The 12,714-nt window shown below is 62.2% G+C and overlaps 3 protein-coding genes across 8 annotated transcripts in view; 2 read left to right on the forward strand and 1 right to left on the reverse strand.

Moving 5' to 3' along the window:
* The first annotated feature begins 1,201 nt into the window (after positions 1-1,201).
* LOC102052245 (retinol dehydrogenase 12-like) lies at positions 1,202-4,679 on the forward strand. The gene is made up of 6 exons (XM_055702960.1): positions 1,202-1,441; positions 2,708-2,947; positions 3,069-3,158; positions 3,229-3,417; positions 3,957-4,063; positions 4,175-4,679. The coding sequence occupies exons 1-6, from the start codon at positions 1,285-1,287 to the stop codon at positions 4,367-4,369; spliced, it is 978 nt and encodes a 325-aa protein (XP_055558935.1). The 5' UTR covers positions 1,202-1,284; the 3' UTR covers positions 4,370-4,679.
* Positions 4,641-8,219, reverse strand: LOC106630889 (uncharacterized). Its single transcript, XM_055702953.1, has 4 exons — positions 7,954-8,219; positions 6,532-6,689; positions 6,271-6,437; positions 4,641-5,985 (listed from the first exon to the last, which is right to left on the reverse strand). Exons 2-4 carry the CDS (start codon positions 6,680-6,682, stop codon positions 4,687-4,689), a joined length of 1,617 nt encoding a protein of 538 aa, XP_055558928.1. The 5' UTR covers positions 6,683-6,689; positions 7,954-8,219; the 3' UTR covers positions 4,641-4,686.
* The window catches only part of DCTN1 (dynactin subunit 1), an 84,686-nt gene continuing 80,188 nt past the window's right edge, over positions 8,217-12,714 (forward strand). For 5 of the 6 annotated variants that reach the window (XM_055702888.1, XM_055702891.1, XM_055702896.1 and 2 more), the window contains exon 1: positions 8,217-8,462. In XM_055702888.1, the coding sequence (XP_055558863.1) occupies positions 8,217-8,462 (246 nt within the window). The remainder of the gene's footprint in view (positions 8,463-12,714) is intronic. The other variant, XM_055702927.1, reaches the window with a different exon arrangement.

Raw genomic sequence — 12,714 nt, forward strand, 5'->3', positions numbered from 1 at the left:
CTGGCTGTCAGCGAGGCCAGGAGCTCGGTGCCTTTTGCAAGTTCTGCTAAAGAAAACAGAATTAAATAAAGAAGTTTCTATTGCTCAGCTCTTGTCCTGTGCTGAGGACCAGCACCACGGACTCCTGCACTGGAGCAGGGGCTGGGAGCCTGGCTACAGCAGCCCGGGGGCTGCCAGCCCTCCGGCACACACCACACAGCCACCTACCATCTGCTTTTCAGCTTGTAGCCACATGCAGCCTGTACCCTGTGGCTCATTTGCCACCAAATGAGAAATGAGAGGGGCTTCAGGGGGTGAAGCACCCGTGTGGCCTTACTGCACAAGCACTCCCTGGGGTTTGCCCCTGCCCCGTGTCCCCAGGCTGTGGTGCTGGCCCGGGTCCCTGCCTGCGGGGGCACAGCTGCCTCCCAGCCACTCGTCCTGCACAGCCGGTGTCTCTGGTTGTGGCCCAGGTGGGTGGCCCCGGCTCCACTCCCTGCACCCAAAGCCATCGGGGCTGGCAGGGCTGAGCCACCACAGGGCTGTTTGCCAGCTCCAGCAGCGCTCTGGCTGCACAAGCACCCCAGTTTTTTCTATAAGAACTGGTTTTTGGCTGTGATGTTGTGTGATGATGCTTAGGGATGGCTCAGCTGGGGCTGGAGCACAGCACCGGGAAACACTGGAGGCTTTCGAGGCCAGAATGGCTAGGGAGCAGCAGCCGCATGGGGCTGGTGGTTCTCCGAGGCTGCGTGGGGCCCCAGGAGAGCTGGATCTGTTGCTGGGCTGAGCTGCCAGAACCCCCAGAAGGGGCTGGCTGGGAAGGGCCGTGCCTGCGTCCCCAGGCTGTGGGAGGACAGGGACTTTGAGTCAGGGCTGCTCCAGTGGGATGGGGTGGGCAGGGTCTGCCTGAACCCCCACCCCGCCATGGTGCAGCCTCCTGTCTCCCCACGTGCGCCAGGCACAGCCCAGCACCTTGGGGTCCCTCACTGGGGCTGTCCCCTGAGCCCCTCCAGCAAGACCCTGCTGCCACGGGATTGTGGTTCTAGCCATGGCTCATGGCCAAGTGTCCCTGCATGGCAGGATGGGGACCTTGGGACCTCTGCCCTCCTCACAGAGGACAAGCCCAGCAAGCCATGCTCCTGCCGGCTGGCCCTTGGCTGCTCCCAGAGGCTCGGGGAGCTGGAGGAGACTGTGCCATGCCAGGGCTGCCGGGCTGGGCAAAGGTCCCCAGCCGACCTCTGGCCCCAGCCGGACTCTGGCCCCCAGCCGCACCTCGGTGCCCCGGCTGGACCCTGTGCCCCAGCCATGGAGCTGCTGAGTGCCTGCAGCCACCCGTGCTGGTCCCTGCTCTCGCTGCTGCTGGGGCTGCTCCTCTGGGCCAGGAGGAGACGCGCCTGGGACCCCCGCAAGTGTCCCACTGACCTGACCGGCAAGACAGTTATTGTCACCGGAGCCAACAGTGGTGAGCGGAAATGGGTGGTGGGGTATGCATGGGCTGCAGGGGTGGGATGGAGCTGCGGGGTGCGGGGCCAGGGACACGTAGGACACGGGTACAGTGCGGCAAGCCCTGCCTGGCCATGGGACACAGCCACCCTCCTTTCGCAGCTGGAGCTGGGGTGGTGGCAGCTCCTTGCTCCTCCAGGATGAAGAAAGGGGTCAAGGGCATGTGTGTGGGTGATGGTGTGATCGCATGGTGCTATGGGTGGCCTGCAGGGGACATGGGTCCCCCTTCTCCAGCCACTGGACCACAGCCCCTGCTTTGGTGGTGCAAACGGCTGCGGTGGCTGGTGGCTGGTCCCTGGGCACACACCATATGCTCCCAATGCCCTGTGACCATGGCATGCTCATGCTGGGTGCCATCAAACATACTCCACACTGCACTGGCCGCTGCACCATGTGCTCCGGAGCTGGTCCCTGGCGTCCCGACCCGACTGGTGCCCTCTGCCCAGGAGCAGCCCAGCCTCACTGGGTAGCCCTGTGCCCGCAGTCCCTGCCCAGCCTCTGTGGCCGGACTCTGCCCTGGCAGGTCGATGACTAAGAGCCAAGGCCACCATGCTGCTGGCCACTGTGGCACCAACTGCACTGGAGCTGCATGCTGGGGATGGGGTCGCTGCTTCCACCCATGTCCAGCTGCAAGGCTGGGGATGGGGCTGGCACAGGCAGGGCCAGTGGGACCCCTTGGGCTGGGAGTGTAGCGGTGCCTGTGTGCTGGGGTTGGGATGTCCCCTGTGTGGCAGGGACAGGGTGGCCCCATGTGTGCTGGGGTCCGTTCCCCAGCAGGTGCCTGTTGTTGCTTGCACCCATGCAGAGTTGTGCTGGGTGGGTTTGGTGGCTGTGGCCATGGCAGATGTCCTGCCTGCGTGGTCTGCGGTGAGCCACCACCCAAGCCACGGTCAGCTGCCACACCAGCTCCTTCCCGCACCCTGCAGCTGCCATCCTGACTCATCCCCATCCCAGTCCCCACACAGCCACACTATGCCACAGAGCCAGGAGCCTGGCTCCACTGCCCCGCACCCTGGGGTACCTGCCCCGCTGCCCCCTGCTCCAGGGCTGGGGCACCCCAGCTTTGGGGCTGGGCTCATGGCAGTGGCTGAGCTACCTAGGATGGGGTTCCCCACTATTGCTCCCAGGGCTGCTCAGACCCCAGGGACAGGGGCATGGACCCCCAGGGAACCCTCACCACGGGGACCCAGTGGGGATCAGCCCATGCCTGCTCCGTGTGCTACAGGGATTGGCAAGTACGTGGCCCTGGACTTGGCGCGCAGGAACGCCCGCACCATCCTGGCGTGCCGGAGCCAGGAGCGGGGCCAGGTGGCAGTGGAGGAGATCCGGGCGGCCACTGGCAACCCCGCGGTGCTGCTGCGGCTGCTGGACACCAGCTCGCTGGCCTCTGTGCGCACCTTCGCCCAGGCTGTGCTGCGGGAGGAGAAGCGGCTGGACGTGCTGGTGAACAACGCTGGCCTCACTGGTATGTGCCAGGGTCAGGCACCTGCCACCACTGTCCCGGCATCCCACCTCCCTGTCCTGCTGTGGCAGGGGATGCCTGCCCGGCTCTTGGCCCCACAGTGCCGCATGCCCCCCTCTTCCAGGGCTGCCCTTCACCATCACGCCAGAGGGGCTGGAGCAGACCTTTGCCACCAACTACCTGGGCCCGTTCCTGCTCACCAACCTGCTACTGGGTGAGTGCAGGGGCTGACGGGGCCCGGGGGCTCTGGGGACCCCTCCCCACTCACCCTCTGCTCCACGCAGACCTCCTGAAAGCATCAGCACCTGCCCGCATCGTCAATGTCTCATCATTCCGGCATAGCGCGGGCACAGCCGACAGCCGCTGCCTCACCGGGCAGGAGCGGCTCAGCAGCTTTGATGCCACCTACAACAGCACCAAGCTGATGAACATCCTCTTCACTGCCGAACTGGCACAGCGCCTGCAGGGCACAGGTGGGTGCAGGGTTGAGCCGTGCTGTGCCGTGCTGTGCCTCGCCATGCCATGCTGGGCTGAGCTGTGCCATGCCATGCGGCCACACCATGCTGTGCCGTGCCACATGGTGCTGTGTCAGTCATACCGTGCTGTGTCATGCTGTGCAACGCCCAGCTGCACCCTGCTGAGCCGTGCTGTGCCACACAGCTCCCGGGGAGGGCTGCACCCAGGCCCCTCTGCCTGCCCAAGCACCCTGCGCTGCTGTGCCATGACGCAGGGGTTGTGCACTGGGGCTGAGGGGTCTTGGCCCCTCTAGAAACTCCCTGGGACGCTCAGTGTCCACCAAGGGTGGCACAGCCCTAGCCAGGTGTGGTGGCCACGGTGCCAAGGCATGGAGAGGCCCTGCTGTGAGGCTGGGCTCGGGGTTGCTCCCGCTGCTCCAAGTGGGATGGTGATAAGGAATTTGGACCCCAGAGGCAGAAGCAGGGCCCTGCCCGTGCTGGGGTCCCCACAGCCCCAGCCATGCCCCCAGCATGGTGCTGATGGTGCGGCTTGGCAGGGGTGACCGCCAATGCCCTGAGCCCTGGCGTGGTGAGCACTGGCATCATGCGCCACTTCAGCTGGGCCGTCCGAGTGCTCTTCACTCTCATCCGCCCCTTCATAAAGGTGAGCAGGGGCAGGTGGTGGGGCTAGATCCTGCCCGGACCCCTGCCCCATGGCCCCGGTGGGTGGGCAGGGGGCAGCCAGGCCCCCTCCTCACCTGCCTTTGCCTGGCAGTCGGCAGAGCAGGGGGCTGTCAGCACCATTTACTGCGCCGTCTCGGAGGAGGTCTCGGGCATCACAGGCAAGTACTTCAGTAGTGACTGCAGGCTGGCGCTGCCCTCCAGGGCTGCCCGCGACCCTGGCCTCGCTCGCAAGCTCTGGGAAGAGTCAGAGCGGCTGACAGGGCTCACTGATGGCCCTCGGCCCTGAGCCACCAGCAGCACTGCAGGGAGACACAGCAGCAGCTGTGCTGGAGTCCCCACAGCTCCCTGGGACACAGGGCTGTATGCTGCCAATGGGATGCTGGCGCCAGGGCATGGGGAGCTGCCTCAGCCCCAGCTGTGCCGGTGTCCTGAAGCACAGCAGAGTGGGGTCACCGCACCTGAGCCAGCCCCCCAGCCCCTTCCCAAAAGGGAGAGCAGCCACGGGGCCCAGCCACACCAGGACTGCCACCGCAGCGGGGCACAGACGATGCAGTCGGCGTGGTGTAACTCCTTTATTAAAAAGCCCTGTGCAGCCAGTGCTGACTACTCCCAGATGATGTCCAGGTGCAGCTGCTGCTTCCACACTGCCTGCAGGAAGCTGTCATAGTCCCGCCGGTGGATGTCCCGGCAGTGGGACAGGTCCAGGTGGTGCAGGCAGCCCTCTGAGGCCAGCAGCAGCCACACAGTCTGGCTGGACACTTGGCTCTCGGCCAGTGAGAGCTCCTGCAGCTCAAGCAGAGGCAGCCCTGGTGCTGCCAGCACGGTCTCAAACACAGAGTCCAGCGGGAAGGGGATGCCAACCAGGCGGAGCGTTCGCAGGCGTGGGGCATGGCACAGCAGTGAGGCCAGCGTGGCACGCAGCACCAGCCCATGAGGGGCTGGGAAGGTGCCAGTGGTGCTGGCCAGGGTCAGGAAGCAGCTCTGGAGCTGGGGGAGGCCGTGGGGCAGCAGGTTTGTGTCCCAGTGGGATGGCTCGGCTGGCATCTCACCATCGGGGTCGGTGTCCAGTGGGGCGTGCAGCTCGGCACTGAAGGCCTGCAGGTCAGGGCAGCTGGCGAGCAGGGTGGCCAGGGAGAGCTCGTCCTGGTAGCAGAAGCCGTGCAGGGCCAGGGTCTGCAGGCGGGGGCCCAGGCTCTGTACCAGCGGCAGCACCTCTGCCAGCGCCCAGCCCTGCCGCCCGGTGCAGCCCAGGGTCAGCCTGGCCAGGCAGCTCCAGCCCAGCAGCTCCCAGCCGCCCGCCAGGCTGTCCCCCAGCCACACACTGGCCTCCTCAGCCTGGGGACAGATAGCACGGATTGTGGCCAGCTCAGGCTCCTCCACCTCCTCCACCTGCCGCAGGGGCAGGGTGATCCGGGGGCCCTCCGGGGCAGCCCCCCGCTGCCGTGCCAGCTCCCCCAGCGAGGGAAAGCCCTCTGTGTCCCCCAAGTCATCTAGCTGCCACCCGTGGAGGAGGCGGAGGGCATCTGGTACAGCGCCGTGGGCCAGGAACTCCAGGCGTGGCAGGGCCAGCAGCAGGAAAGCCAGCACCGCCGCCATGCTGCCATCCCCTGGGGGCTCCAGGTCGCGGGCCAGCAGGACACGGAGCACAGGGCAGCAGAGGGACTGCGCCAGCGGGTCATAGGCCAGGTGCCGCAGGGCGCACGGGGACACCTTCTTGCAGCGGGACACGTCCAGCTCCTGCAGGTGTCGGCAGCAGGAGCCCACGGCCGAAAGCACCTGGACATTGGCCTGTGTCTCTGCCAGCCCCAGCCGGCTCAGCTGCGGCAGCCCCTCTGCCAGGTCCACCAGCACGTCCGCTGACAGCCGGCTGCAGCCATGCAGGTCCAGGGAGCTCAGGCTCTGCTGCCAGCACACAAAGACCCCTCAGCAGGTGGGGCAGAGGGGACATTGATGCCCCTCTCCCCATTTGTGTACCCACCTGTGGTGGGTGGGCACCCCTAGTCCTGCTTCACCCAGTCCCACAGAGGGGGGGCAGCTCTTGGCCCACTCACCAAGTTCCATGGAAGGTAGGCAACCCCTGACCCATGGAAGGTGGGCACCCCCAGCCCCGCTCACCCGCCCCACAGAGGGTGGGCATCCGCAGCCCAGTCCAGCCCCATGGAGGGTGGGCACCCCCAGCCCACTGACCTTGCAGCGCAGGGTGATGAGCTGGCCGATGGCGTTGCTGGCGAGGCTGGGGCAGGGGCGCAGGCTCAGCTCCCGCAGGTGAGGCAGCAGGAGCAGGTGGAGCGCTGCCCGTGTCAGGCGCCGGCTCTCGCCCAGCAGCCTGATCAGATCCTGCACCAAGCTGCCGGCTGCAGGGGGGCCAAGGGTCAGCGCAAGTGCCCTGGCACCACTCGCCCATCCTCCTCCTCCTTGCCGAGGGGGTCCACAGACCCCATGTCTCACCCAGGTCATTAAAGGGGCCCATGACAAAGCGGAATTGGTACTCATCCAGGTAGTTCTCACTGTAGTCCTTCACCCAGATGCTCTGCATGTGCTGGGCCAGGCTCTGCAGGCAGAGGCTGCCCAGCGCCGGCACCTCCTTCCTCCTGGGCATCTGGCTGCTGTGGGGGAAAGGCACAGTCAGGCACGGTGTGCTGTGCTCTGGCCAGCCAGGTCGGAGCTGCCCACAGGCCCTGGGCTGCCAAGCTGCAGCAGGTACCGCAACTCATCAAGGCCCGAGTTTATTTTGGGTGCACTTTAACTGTTTCTGCAAAACTGGTTAAGAAAGTCCTGCCTTGGTGAGTGTGGTCTTGCCTAGCCCAGCTGTGACGCACTGCGCAGTGCTGTTTCGTTTTTGCTTGGCTTTGTACACCAACACAGTGGTTTATCCCTAGTGGAAATCCCACTGTGACCAGAGAGGACTAACCAGCATGGCTCACCGCGGCACAGCACATCCCGAAGCCGCCGGCAGAGCTGAGGAGGGAGCAGGACAAAGTACCCAGCAGCCCCTGGCTAAGGGGACACCCCCACCCCATGCACCTCCCAACAGGCAGGTCAGACACTGGCAGCCGGCTCCGGTGGCAGCACTGTGGGTGGGAGAGCACGGTGCTGGAAAGCGGGGTAGGGGCGTTAATACTGGTGTTAACTGGCGCCGGCGACACTTGTGTGATTGCACTGGGTTAGTGTTCCTGCAATTAGGCAAGAAACGAGGGGCTGTATCTCCATGAGACCACTAAAGCACCAGCCAGACTAATCCTGGTTCCTGGATCCATAAACTTGGAGACATCCTGGCACAGCCCGCAGGATAGGAAGAAGCTAACTGGGATGGGGAGGGCTTCGGGAGTCCCGGCAGCTGGAGAAAGGCCAACATCAGCCCTGCCTCGAGGGGAGGGGGGGCGCGGCTGGGCAGACCCCGCGGCCGGGAGCAGCCCCTCCGGGAGCCGCCCGCAGGCACGTAACGGGTGAAACCGGCACGAAGGGACTACGGCCAAGGTGGGTGGGCGGCCACGGCAGGGCCGGCAGCGCGGGCGCGGGACGCGTCCCACCGTCCCGTTAGTGGAGCGCTGGGCGCAGCCGGGCAAACTGGGGAGTCACCAGCGGCTTCGTGGGCGGGAAACTGCCGGCGCTGCCGGGATCGGAGCGCGGCCTCCAGGGGGGCACGGGCCGCCGCCATAGGGACCCGCACCGGGTCGGGGGCTGCCAGCCCCCGCCCGCTCCCGGCCGCAGTGGCTCGGGGATCACCGGGACCACTGGGCCGGGGAGTCCCTCCCGGGGCTGCGGGACCGGACCCTTCCCGGGGCTGGGGGGGGAAGTGGCCTGTTTGCATGGCAACGGGCCCGGGACCAGCCCCCCCCGCCGCGGGTCTGCCAGGCCTGGAGCACTTACCGGCGGCTCCGTGTCCCGTTCCGTCCCGCTTCCTCCTCCTGCCTGGCCCCACCTCCCCGACGGGCGGGACCCGGCCCCACCGCTATAGCCACAGGCGGTCCCCGCCGCGCCCCGCTCCGCAGGGCCCTAGGAGCGCCCGCAGGCCGCCCCGCTCGCTCTGGCCCGGCCCCGGTACCCCACCGCCAGGATGAGCCGCTCCACCTGTCCCCGTCGCGCCGGGGGCCTGGCCCAGCCCGCCGCCCTCCTTCCACTTCGCCCCCGCCATGGCGCGCCCGGCCGCCTCACTCCCCTCACTGCGCGTGCGCGCCGCCGGAGGCCCCTTCCGCCCTTCTTCCCCTGAGGGCTGCCCCGCGCCGTGCCTGACGCCAGGCTCGGCCGGCGGCGCGGGCGGGCGGTGTGGCGGCGGAACGGGCAGCCCGGAGGGTCCTAGCGGGGTCCTGGCGGTCGGGCGCCGCTGGCTGCCGGGAGCGGGAGCCGGGGAGCGGCGCTGGGGAGCGGCTGGGCAGCAGGTACTGGGCGCGGCCGCGGGCTCGGCCGGGCGGGGAGGCTGGGCCGGGGGCTCCCTCCGCCCCAGGGTGTGTGCATGTGGCGGGGGAGGGTGCTGTGTGGGTGCTGGGGCGCGGAGAGTCCCCTCCGCTGCGGAGCATCTGTGAGGGAGGGCTGACAGGTTGGGGGGGCAGCTCTCCCCCCGTGGGGGAGCGTGTGGCTGGGGTTGGTGCGGGGGCACCTCCCCCTGTGGGGCGGCGGAGCGCCCATCCTGCTGGGTGCTGAGCCCTCCGCCCCGGGGCCCCTGCTGCCGGCACCGTGCTTGCACAGGCAGCGGGGGTCTCACCGCGCTGCTGCGGCCAGTGCCTGTGATGCAAACAGGATCTTGGTTCCCCTCCTCTGCTCTGGAGCCCCCCGGCACCTCGGTGGGCGGCGGCGTGGCAGGGCCAGCCGGGCACGGTCATTTGCTGCGGCACAGGTGCCCGCAGCCACGGCAGTGTTGTCTGGCTCCGAGGGGCTGGGTTGCTTGGGAGAAGAAAACTTTCGCAGGTAACGCAGCGGTCGCCTTGAGACCAGCGACTGAACACGTGAGCCGTCTGTAGAAACAAAGATTCTGTTTCTGGCAAAAGGTTCTATTTCCAGCAGCAAAAAACAAAGATTCTGTTTCCAGTGGCAAATATAAAGACAGATGAGAGCAGGTCCGAGAGGCCAGTGTGTCATGGGGAGTGTTACAGTAGCAGAGCTGTCTGTGTTCAGAGACACATTAAATTTTTTTTCCTTTAAAAAAAGCGTCATCTTTCACTCTAATCGGATGCTGTTTGTAGCTATGGGTTTTTGGAGGTTGTTTCCTGTGTAATTCACCCTTTTCCTCAGTGTGGTGCTGGAAACCTTTAGTCCGTCTGAGAAATAGTGGCTGGCTTGCTTGCATGGCATGTGGCAGAGCAGTTTCATGACAGACTTGTTTGGGATGAAGCAACCTGCATCATGGGAAAAAAAACAACACAGTCACTCTCGATTGCTTGTGGAAGCTCCTCGGCTAGTACAGTAAAGATGGGACTCGTTTTGCAGGTGTAACCCTTAACATGAATGTTTAATGTTCTCCAAGCTGTAGCTTTTTATTTGTGAAATGTGAGAAGATCTTGCTTCTGAGCAGTGCGTGCCTTTCTCGGTAGCGTGTACCACTCACAGGGCTGTTCTGTCCTGTGAGAGTTTCCCCACTGGGGAGTGGGAAGTTTCTGGGCAGATAACCTGCCTCTTTGCTGTCTGGATAAAATTTTGGTTCTAAATTAAATGCTGAGCAAAAATGTTATTAGAAATGAAGAGGAGTTTTAAGAAGTAGCATTTAGGAAGGGCCATAAGTTGTGCAAGCTGAAGGGGTCAGCTGTTGGATTGGAAAAATTTTGAGCTGGAGGAGGGGCAGGAATGACTTAGCCTTTGCGTAATTAATAACTGGGCTAATTGCACATGTGCATTATGGCTGATTATGGCCAAAGATAAAAGTGGAATTGTTAGAGCTGGTTATTTCCTTTCATATACAGTATGGCTCTTTCTAGCTAATGATTCTGTCTGTGAGAGCACAAACTGGAGCCCTCATTAGCAGAATATCTGAGTAATGGACTGATCGAATGAGGACTGGGCCACATACCTCGGTGTTTAGTCTGTGATGTTGTAGGTTGTGTGTTAAAAGCTGTGCGCCTGCCCATGTATAACGCTGGCGCTTCATGTTGCTGCATTTAATCAGTGTCTTGAATTTTTCTGATCAACGCATTTGCTTTCTGGGTTTGAAGGAGTTTTTTCATCTGCAACACAAGGGACATGAGCCCCACACTTGAACTGTGTGGCAGAGAGTCCCTCACACTCGGCCTGAATGTACTGTGGCTGTGGTAGTAGCCGCCTGCTCTGTGCCACTGCCATGGTGCCAGCCCACTGCTGCCATGGCCTTGTGCTGGGGCTGTGGAAGAGCCATCCTGCTTGCTGGCAGCGTGGGGAGGCGAATATGTAGAGAGCCTTGTCTTTGCTCCAGGGGTAAAGCAGCGCTGCAGGAGGGCACGAACCCTCGGAGAGGAGACCAGACCTGTGCTGCCGTCCCAGAGACATCAGCATAATCACGGCATGGTTTGGGTTGGAAAGGACCCTAAAGCCCATCCAGTCCCACCCCCCTGCCACGGGCAGGGACCCCTCCCACCAGCCCAGGTTGCTCCAAGCCCCGTCCAGCCTGGCCTGGGACGCTGCCAGGGATGGGGCATCCACAGCTGCTCTGGGCAGCCTGTGCCAGCGCCTCGCCACCCTCACAGGGAAGAATTTCTTCTTAATATCTGATCTGAATCTCCCCTCTTTCAGTGCAAAGCCATTCCCCTTTGTCCAGTCACTATATGCCCTTGTGAAAAGCCCCCCTCCAGCTTTCTTGTAGCCCCTTCAGGTACTGGGAGGTGCTCTAAGGTCTCCCTGGAGCCTTCTTTTCTCCAGGCTGAACCCTCCCAACTCTCCCATCCTGTCCCCACAGCAGAGTGGCTCCAGGCCTCTGACCATCTTCTAATCCTTCCCTGCTTGCCGACCCCTCCACCAGCCTTCCCTGGAGGAGTTTCCCCAAAACATTTGCCAGGTGTATGTGTGAGCTGAGGGGCTGTGATGGGATTTTGCTATGAAATGGGTATTTTGTTGCATGGCAACAGTAAGTTTTGGGTGCTGATATGCAGCTGAACCATCAGGGGGTCGCCTCTGGTGGCCTGCCAGACGAGAGCCTCCATGGGTCCTAAACCTCTTCTCCATAAATTAAATCTGTCTTTCTGGTGTAGCTGACAATAGGTTGTGTCAGTAAGTCATGGCTGGTTTCACAGCCAGGGTGAGCTCCTGCAGTGCTCAGCAAGCAAAACCTCTCTGTGCGCGGGCTCGTTGCATTCTGCAGTGTTGCAGAGATGAGGACAAAAACTCAGTGCAGAGCTCTTTGTTTTTCTGTTTTTGTTAACAAAAGCTCCCAGTTCATTCGAGTTTGGCATGAGATTCCCTGAGCATGCCTGGTGGGGCTCCTGACATCAGCCCTGGACTTCACCAGGAAGGGCTGGCCTTTTAATAGGATGTGGGTGTTATATTCAGGGTTTTTTTTTAAGATCTTGTCAAGGTCTTGGCACATGACCTTGGACCAGTTTCTTCTTTCCTGTTCTTTCTCCCTCAGTTCCCAAACATGAAGCTGAGACAGCGACTGTGACCTACTTCACAGGCGCTCAGGAGGGTCCCTTGCTAAATTAAATGCAAGGCACTCTTAAGTTCCTTTGAAATGTTTGCGGGGGAGCATTGAGCAATTTGAACTGATTTTTAACAGGAGGGAGGCTTCAGGAGCTGCAGCTCTGGGAGCTGAGGCTTTCCTTCGGGTGATTGTGTTGTACGAATGCACTGTAAAGCTGCAAGTCCCAAGCGGGGCTTGTGGAAGCTGAATTGCGGGGGTGTGGTGTGGGTTGCACCCATTCCTAAGGAGTTTACAAGTCTGTCTTGTTTGAAAAATACCTAAGAAATGGGAACCAGTAAAGAAGAAAATTGACCATAAGCATGCAGGGACTGTCGTGGCTACGCGTGCAGCTCTTTGGCCGCTCCTCTTGGCACAGTGAGGAATGCTCTCCTGCCGGGTTTTCAATTGTTTGTTATGGATTGCGGAAGGACTTGCAGCCCCCGGTGATGCCACTGGTGAGAGGCTGTGGGTGCCCTCAGTTTTCTGCCCACTGAGGGAAGTAGGGGCTTGCTGGCTGAGAATTCCATAATAAGTGAAGGGGGGAAGTTTGTTAAGGATGGGAATTGCTCAGAAAACAAAGCAAAGACAGCTGTATAAATGCTGAAATGGACCAGCTGCTTTCCCAGCAGCTGATCAAAGTCTCACAAGGAAGGAACAGTTTTGGTTGTTCTAACTCCGAGCGATAAAAGCAGGGCAGGCATATATTGAAATCAGCTTTTCTTGGTGTCATTAAACATAGTGAAGGCTAAATGACATACACACGCTGGTGGCTGGGACTCGATGGCAGTGGAAGGGTGCTCAGCTGTGAAATAATGAATAAGTTGTTTTGATGGAGATGAGCTAAAATCGACTGACCTCCTCCTGCTACCGGGGCACCGGGGCTGGTCCGCAGCATCCTTTGCTTTTCGGTCCGTCGCCATGGCTACCATCTCCCGGCAGTGCTGCTGGCGTATCGATTGCAATCCCGAGAGTTTCGGTTTTAGCTAAAAAGAAAATGATTACAGTTGTGGTGTATGAAACGCCAGCTGGAGCATGCTGCGGTGTCCTTGAGC

Source organism: Falco cherrug, chromosome 1 (assembly GCF_023634085.1).
Source record: "Falco cherrug isolate bFalChe1 chromosome 1, bFalChe1.pri, whole genome shotgun sequence".
Classification (NCBI taxonomy): domain Eukaryota; kingdom Metazoa; phylum Chordata; class Aves; order Falconiformes; family Falconidae; genus Falco; species Falco cherrug.